The sequence below is a fragment of the Neopelma chrysocephalum genome, unplaced genomic scaffold (assembly GCF_003984885.1).
Source record: "Neopelma chrysocephalum unplaced genomic scaffold, ASM398488v2 Primary Assembly neopelma1_181001, whole genome shotgun sequence".
NCBI classification, from domain to species: Eukaryota; Metazoa; Chordata; class Aves; order Passeriformes; family Pipridae; genus Neopelma; species Neopelma chrysocephalum.
In genome coordinates this window covers 3259-10615 of record NW_020937708.1, presented here as the reverse complement: position 1 = coordinate 10615, position 7357 = coordinate 3259, and the positions used below count along the sequence as shown (strand labels likewise).

The following is a 7357-nucleotide window of genomic DNA, read 5'->3' as shown; positions in this document are numbered from 1 at the left end:
CCCAGCAAACCCAGTGTGGGGGGCTGGAGCACAACGACAAATCAAGCTGAGCCCAGCCTGGGTGCAGTCAGGGGGGAGAGAACATGCAGGGAAAATGCTGCCAGGCACCAGTGCCCCCCTCCTGCACCCCCTTATCAGCCCTGCCAGGACCTGGGTGCTGCCAGCGCTGCTCCAGGCATCGCCCAGGGGTGCTGGCACCCACAGGGACCTTCTGACAGCATGAAATGGGAGCAGGGACTGTTCCCGCCCTGCCATGACCCCTCTCCCTGATCCCAGGAAGGGGGACCCCAAAAGGAACCCCAGGAGTTCCAGCCCAGCCCTGTCCTGCTGGGCTGATCTGTGGGGTCTGTCCTGAGAGGTCTCCTTGGCTCAGAGAGTCACAGAATCATGGAGGGGTTTGGGTTGGGAGGGACCTTTAAAGCTCATCCATCCCACCCCTGCCATGGGCAGGGACACCTTCCACCAGCCCAGGTTGCTCCAAGCCCCGTCCAACCTGGCCTTGGACACTCCCAGGGATCCAGGGGCAGCCACAGCTTCTCTGGGCAACCTGTGCCAGGGCCTCCCCACCCTCCCAGCCAGGAATTCCTTCCCAATATCTCATCTCTCCCTGCCCTCTGGCAGTGGGAAGCCATTCCCCCTTGTCCTGTCTCTCCATCCCTTGTCCAAAGTCCCTCTCCAGCTCTCCAGTCATTCCCACCCCCACACACCTCACTTATGCAAATAATTCAGGCATTTCTGCCTGAAGTCTGTGAACAATCATGTTCATACAAAACTATTAATGTCTATAAAGAAACTTATGAAAAATCGTGAAGAACTTGGGGGTTCTGGTGCCCCTGTGCCTGCCCAGCCTCCCTGCAGGGGGAAAAACCCTTTGGGACTCACTGCAGTTCATCTTCTCACCTCCTCAGTGCCTGCCTTGACACCAGGGGCAAAATGCCTCTTCCTTTGGGAGACGTGTGTGAGAAAGGGCATTTATGGGTCACAGAGGGCTTTTAACACCCTCCTGGGGGACAGGGCTGGTAGTGGAGTGCCCAGGAACGTGGCTGAGGCAGGATTAGGGCAGAGATCCCGGGATAAACAGCTTTACCCAGTGTTTCCCCTTAAAAAATGAGTGAGTCCCTCCAGTTCCCCTCCTCTTTTGCTGCGTCACCGCTCAGACAGTGCTGCCCATGCCAAGAACAGGCTCTGCCCAGATGAGTCCTACTCTGCAGGCACCCAAACCCACCCCACACCCCCCGTGTGCAGAGCACCGATCGATCCTGGCATCCAGAAAATGATGAAGCCTCTGCCCTGGGCAGGATTGGACCCCCCCAAACCGCAGCGTGGGCGGCGCAGGGTGGGAGAGAAGTGAATAAACAAGGTCTGGAAGGGCCTTGATAGCAAAATGTTTATCTCAGAGCTGCCCCCACCCAGCTGGCTGCTGGGCCGGTGTGACTCAGCTGATTTTGGGTGGGTTTGATGCCAGCCATGAGCCAGGGGAGATTAAAGCCTTCAATTTGTTTATCCTCCTCCCCCAACCATATGAATGCTCCCAATTCCCCTTGTCTGGGAGAGACACGCAGTAAAATTCTGAGTAGTTCCTCAGTGCAAACCCCCCAGAGTGTGACCAGGGGGGTGGCAGGGCTGGATCAGCCCAACACCCCGACAGCACCACTTCCAGAGGCAATTCCCACACAAACTACCCAGAGCCCACACTCCACGAGGGCAGGGGGGGATTTCCCGGGCCCCTGCTCCCTCTGACACCCCATGCCTGTGTCCCCCCATCCCTCCAGCCCCTCAGGGACACACGGACTCTGCAGAGGCTTCACAGGATGAGCTTTATTAGCGGTTGGAAGCGGCTCCGGGCGGCGGCGGGCGCGGGGCTCGGCACTGCCAGGGCATTCCTGTGCTGCTCTAGTGGTACTTGCGGGCCAGGGCGTGGGCCACCACACGCACCAGCTTCTGCCAGGCGGCCTGGCAGTCGGGGGTGAAGTCCTTGCCGAAGTGGGCGGCCAGGACGATGATCAGGATGTCACCCAGGAGCTGGGGGGACAAGAGCACACTCGGGTCAGCAATGCCCATCACATTACACCCAGGGAAACCTCCAGCCTCAAAAACCTCCCTCAAGTCCTTTTTAAGGTGCACCTTAAACCTGGTCTCTGCTCCTACTCTAAAGGTTCAGGTTCTGACACCCTCTGAGAAGAGTAACCGAAAATTCTCCAGAAATTTCGTTGGTTAAATTTTTCTTTCTCCCTTCAGTCTCCGTTTGGGAGTTTTTTCCCAAGCAGAAGACCCAGCTGAGCTCCCAGCATGTCAGGGAGCTGGCACTGGGCACCTCAGAGCACCCTGGCACAAACAACGAGCTCGTGCTGACGTGGGGGGATCTCTGCCAGCCCCGGGGACAAATGTCAGGGTCAATTCCCCACTGGGGAGCTCTCAGCTGCACAAACGCAGGAGCCAAAGCTCTCTTTCCCTCTAGATCCTCTTTTGCTTTTGGCATCCAGCTCTCCTCACTCATCTCTCCCTTCTCCTCCGTGCCAAGCTTCACTCTTGCTCCTTGGCTTTCCCCTTGGCTCAGACTTTTCTGTTAACAACTGCTTTCTCTTTGCTCTCCCCGTCCCTTCCTGCACTGAAACCACCTCCTCAACCCCTTCCTGTCCCCTGGCACCCTCTCACCAGGCAGCAGGTTGGTCCCTTCCCTCTCTGTCCCTCTCTCCAAACACCAGCCCCTGTTGTTCCTCCTGCGGCCCCATGTCTGGGGCGAATCCCTCCTGGGGTGGGGGTCGGGGTTAGAGGGTCACTGCCATGGGGGGCTCACCCTGAAGTTCTCGGGGTCCACATGCAGCTTGTCGCAGTGCAGCTCGGACAGCTGGGCGAAGGTGTTCTTGATGCTGTCCAGGTTCTTGACGGCGTCCCCGAAGGAGGTGAGCACCTTCTTGCCGTGGGCGCGGACCATGGGGTTGCCCAGGATGGCGGTGGCACCCGACAGGTTCCCAAAGGAGGCGAAGAACCTCTGGGTCCAGGGGTAGACGATCAGCAGCCTGGGGGGAGACACAAGCGGGCACAGGGTGAGGGTCACGCTCCCATGGTTGGGGTGGTCTCTGTCTGGGTGCTCTGGGCAGGTTCCCGGGGCTGGACCTACCTGGCCAGGGCCTCGGCGCCGCAGTCGGCGACGTTGACCTTGCCCCAGAGGCCGGTGATGAGCTGCTTCTCTTCGGCTGTCCACTGCACCATGGTGGAGGCTGGAGGGCTGCGTGTGGCAGGGCTGGAGAAGGCTCTAGCTCGCGAGGGATCGCACGCTGGGGACGGCTCTGCCAGCCCCGCTTTTATCCTCTCCGACGGGCCCCTCCTCCCCCCCGGGCACCCCTTCATTGGCTGCTGCCCCGGGGGGGCCCTGGCACCCCGAGGGAGGGGACCCCGCGTCAGGGTGGGGCTGCAGGGCAAGGTGCCCAGATCCAGCGCCCTCCCTGTCCCTGATTTCCAGCCCTGCTGAGGGGTGGCATTATCTCCACGCTGAGCCTGCAGTCCCACGGCAGGGACACCCCCAGGGACGGTGTCTGCAGTCCCACGGCAGGGACACCCCCAGGGACGGTGTCTGCAGTCCCATGGTAGCCCCCAGGGATGGTGGTTGTTGGGTTTGGTGCTCCTCACATGGTGCAAACCCCTGGGGTAGAAGGCTCGGTGTCATGGTTTTAGCAGCCTCAAAATCCAATTCTGATTCCTAGCCCCCCCTCCCACATCTCAACCCCAGACAAAAACACAAGACTCAATATGGGGGAAAAGGAATATATTACAGGACTGTACAAATAAATAAATACTTATACTATAATACATTACATATAATCTTAACTCTATATCTATCTCTACCATGACACTCTGACATGGGGATTTTGGGTTCTCCCTCTGAATGCACCGGTTTCTCTTTCTCCTCTTCTGGCAGGCTTTGGGTTCTCCCTGTTCTTTCCCATCAGCTCTTTAAGAGTTTGAAAACTTTAGGGTGACACCACCAAAATCATGGCAGGGCCTTGCAGCCCAGAGAGAGCTCCTGTCTCAAAGAGTCTGTTGGCAAAGGTCAGCAGGGCTGGAAGGGAGATGTTGTAACCCAGGGCACACCAGCTGCCCAGAGGGTGTTGGCTCACAGGGTCCCAGGAGAGCTGGGAGGACTGGGTGTACTGGGATGTCACAGAATCCCAGGATCACCGGGGCTGGAAAAGCCCTCCCAGCCCATGGATCCCCCTGTGCCCCATCCCCACCTTGTCCCCCAGCCCAGAGCACTGAGTGCCACGGCCAGGCCTTCCTGGGACACCTCCAGGGCTGGGCACTCCAAACCTCCCTGGGCAGCCCCTGCCAAGGCCTCACCACCCTTTCCTGTGAAGGAAAAACATCTGCACAGATGTGCAGCAGGAGATGGTGCCTGAGCCAGGGGTTTGGCAGCCTGAGGAGCAGTGATCCTGCTGAGGGCTGGGAGAGGCAGCTGGGTCTCTGGGGCTGCTCCTGCTCCCAGCTGGGGGTGGGACGTGGGTGCTGGGGACAGGGATGGAGCTCGTGGGGTGCAGGAATGTCCCCGTGGGGCCTGGATGGCCACGGAGGAAAGTGTTTGCATGGGAATGAGCTGCTGTCGTGTCTAATGAGGGCCCCAGATCTCCTCTGGCTGCTCAACACAAGAGGGGCCTGGCCAAAGGACCTGGGGGTGACACTGTCCCCCCTCACTCAGCAGTGCAGTGTTTCATGGAATCCCAGACTGGTTTGGGTTGGGAGGGACCTCAAAGCCCATCCAGTGCCACCCCCTGCCATGGGCAGGGACACCTTCCACCAGCCCAGGCTGCTCCAAGCCCCGTCCAACCTGGCCTTGATAGTTTATTACATTCTGCCCTTGCTAATCTGAGAGTGACAATGATTTAGGCAAAAAAAATACCCCACAAACCAAAACCAAACAAACCAACCAGAACAAAAATAACAAAACAAAAAAAAAAACCAACCAGACAAACAAACAAAAAAAAACAACAATGCCCCACGTTTTTCCTGACATGAAGGAAGTGACACACGATGGACCCAACCTCCCTGTCCCTCCTCCCACTGCACAGTTTTGGTCAGTTTTGTTCCACTTGCTCTGTGAAAGGTTTAAAAGATTAAACCAAACAATGTCACCCGATGTCTCCAAAAAGCACCAGAGTGTTTCTCTTTGTGTTTTGTGCTGTTTATTTGGGGTTTTGCCCTGAATGTTCCCCTGGACTCTCCAGCTCAGACAAGTGTCACTCGCACGAATGAGCCCCTGGCTCCTGCTGCCCCACGTGTGTGATCTTCCCTCTCCCTTCCCCAGCCCTGTGTGACCCCTTCCCTGTTCCCACAGAGATCCAGACACCTCGTGGCCGAGCAGTTGGTGTTTATTTGGCAATGAGAGACCGGGAGGGTTCCCCAGGAGTGTCTCCAGGTGGGAATGCTGGCAGGGGCTCAGTGGTACTCGTGGGCCAGGGCGTGGGCCACCACCCGGACCATCTTCTGCCAGGCAGCCTGGCAGCAAGGGGTGAAGTCCTTCCCGAAGTGGGTGGCCAGGACGATGATGAGGATGTCACCCAGGAGCTGGCAGGGCAGGGAGGAGAAGCATCAGCCAGGTGCTGCCCTCCACCCCCTCCCCACTGTCACACCACCAGTTACTGAGGAATTGGTCACAAATCCCAGCGCCTGGCACAGGTTGTGTCCCTGGCAGGCACCAGGATCCCTGGGTGTGCTGGATCCTCCCCAGACACCTGCCCTTGCCTGCTGTGCAGTGTCCTCCCCCTGCTTCCACTGGGTTTATCCCTTCCTTTCCCATCCCTGCCCACCCAGGCTGTCCTCGGGCTTGGATCCCTCCCGCTGAAATGTCCGTGTTTATTTTCCCTCCTAGTTTAACCTCTCCATCACAGCCAAGCTCAGCTCTTCCCTCCAAACTCTGTCTCAGCTTCTTCCCTTCTGCTCTCTGGCTGCTCCGGGATGTTTTTTCCCACTGGAATGTGTTTGACTCTGTGTTTGTCCCCACCCTCCTCCCCTGCCCGGGTCCCTCCTCTCACAGATCCCAGCCCCGTAACTTGTCTCTGTTCCCCCCAAATGTGGCTGTTCCTCCCCTTTCATCACCCCTGCCCTCCGCAGACTCCCCAGGCTGGGGCAGTCTCAGGGTTTCTCTGGAGGTCTCACAGTCTGTCAGACCCCCCCAGGACCCCACTCCAGGACAGACCCCCCTGCCCAGCCCAGGCTGGAGCCCGAGCACAGCTCACCCTGAAGTTCTCGGGGTCCACGTGCAGCTTGTCACAGTGGAGTTTGCTCAGCTGAGCAAAACATTTCTTGATGTTGTCGAGGTTCTTGACGGCGTCCCCGAAGGAGGTGAGCACCTTCTTGCCGTGGGCTCGGACCATGGGGTTGCCGATGACGGCCGTGGGGCTGGAGAGGTTCCCAAAGGAGGCAAAGAACCTCTGGGTCCAGGGGTAGACGATCAGCAGCCTGGGGAGAGACACAAACAGCCGTAGAGACATTAATGTCCCCGTGATAGGGGTGGTTTCTCTCTCCAGGTGCCCTGGGCGGGTTCCCAGGGCTGGACCTACCTGGCCAAGGCCTCGGCCCCGCACTCGGCGACGTTCACCTTGCCCCAGGTGCTGGTGATGAGCTGCTTCTCCTCAGCTGTCCAGTTCACCATGGTGCCGAGCAGAGGGGCTGCCTGGGCTTCCCTGCACAGAGACAGTGAGAGGAGTGGGGCCAGGGGCTGCCTGGGCTTCCCTGCACAGTGACAGTGACAGGAGTGGGGCCAGGGGCTGCCCCGGGCATTTTTATACAGGGCTGGGTCTAATCTCAGTTCCCGGAGCCATTGGTCGGGGCTGGGGGGGGAGCGGGGCTGCACAAGGGAAGATAGCGGATTTGGATGCTGTCCAAGGGGAAAAGGGGCCCTTTCCCCCCTCTGTCTTTGCGTGGACAAGCATCACCTCACCCCCAGGCTCAGCCCCGAGCACACGGGGAGCTGCTGGTGCAGCCCCGGCCCGGCCGAGGGTTCCAGAGTGGGAGAGATGTGTGCCACAAACAATCCGTGTGCCAAAAACAATCCCTGTGCCACAAACAATCCATGTGCCACCAACAATCCCTGTGCCACAAACAATCCCTGTGCCACAAACAATCCATGTGCCACCAGCAATCCCTGTGCCACAAACAATCCGTGTCCCTGCTGAGCTGTGCACATGGAATCATGGAATCCCTGTGTCCCAGGGACCTCAAAGCCCATCCAGTGCCACCCCCTGCCATGGGCAGGGACACCTTCCACCAGCCCAGGTTGCTCCAAGCCCCGTCCAACCTGGCCTTGGACACTTCCAGGGATCCAGGGGCAGCCACAGCTCCCCTGGGCAGCCAGAGAACATCC

At 58.9% G+C, this 7357-nt stretch overlaps 1 protein-coding gene across 2 annotated transcripts; it reads right to left on the bottom strand.

The window, feature by feature from the left end:
* Nucleotides 1-1798: 1798 nt before the first annotated feature.
* Nucleotides 1799-6661, bottom strand: LOC113962476 (hemoglobin subunit beta). 2 transcript variants are annotated; one of them, XM_027673232.1, is made up of 3 exons: nucleotides 6555-6661; nucleotides 6231-6453; nucleotides 1799-2022 (listed from the first exon to the last, which is right to left on the bottom strand). In XM_027673232.1, exons 1-3 carry the CDS (start codon nucleotides 6644-6646, stop codon nucleotides 1894-1896), a joined length of 444 nt encoding a protein of 147 aa, XP_027529033.1. In that variant the 5' UTR covers nucleotides 6647-6661; the 3' UTR covers nucleotides 1799-1893. The 2 variants fall into 2 exon arrangements, with proteins under 2 accessions (XP_027529033.1, XP_027529032.1); XM_027673231.1 differs by lacking the exons at nucleotides 6231-6453; nucleotides 6555-6661 and adding exons at nucleotides 2798-3020; nucleotides 3122-3279.
* Between the last annotated feature and the right edge of the window lie 696 nt (nucleotides 6662-7357).

What these genes read in the sequence shown, in the direction of transcription:
- LOC113962476 (XM_027673232.1), bottom strand. Translation starts at nt 6,646, where the DNA reads ATGGTGAACTGGACAGCTGAGGAGAAGCAGCTCATCACCAGCACCTGG. An exon ending in GGGGCCGAGGCCTTGGCCAG is followed by an intron (nt 6,454 to 6,554) that starts GTAGGTCCAGCC and finishes GTCTCTCCCCAG; the next exon opens with GCTGCTGATCGTCTACCCCT. An exon ending in TGGACCCCGAGAACTTCAGG is followed by an intron (nt 2,023 to 6,230) that starts GTGAGCTGTGCT and finishes TTGTCCCCCCAG; the next exon opens with CTCCTGGGTGACATCCTGAT.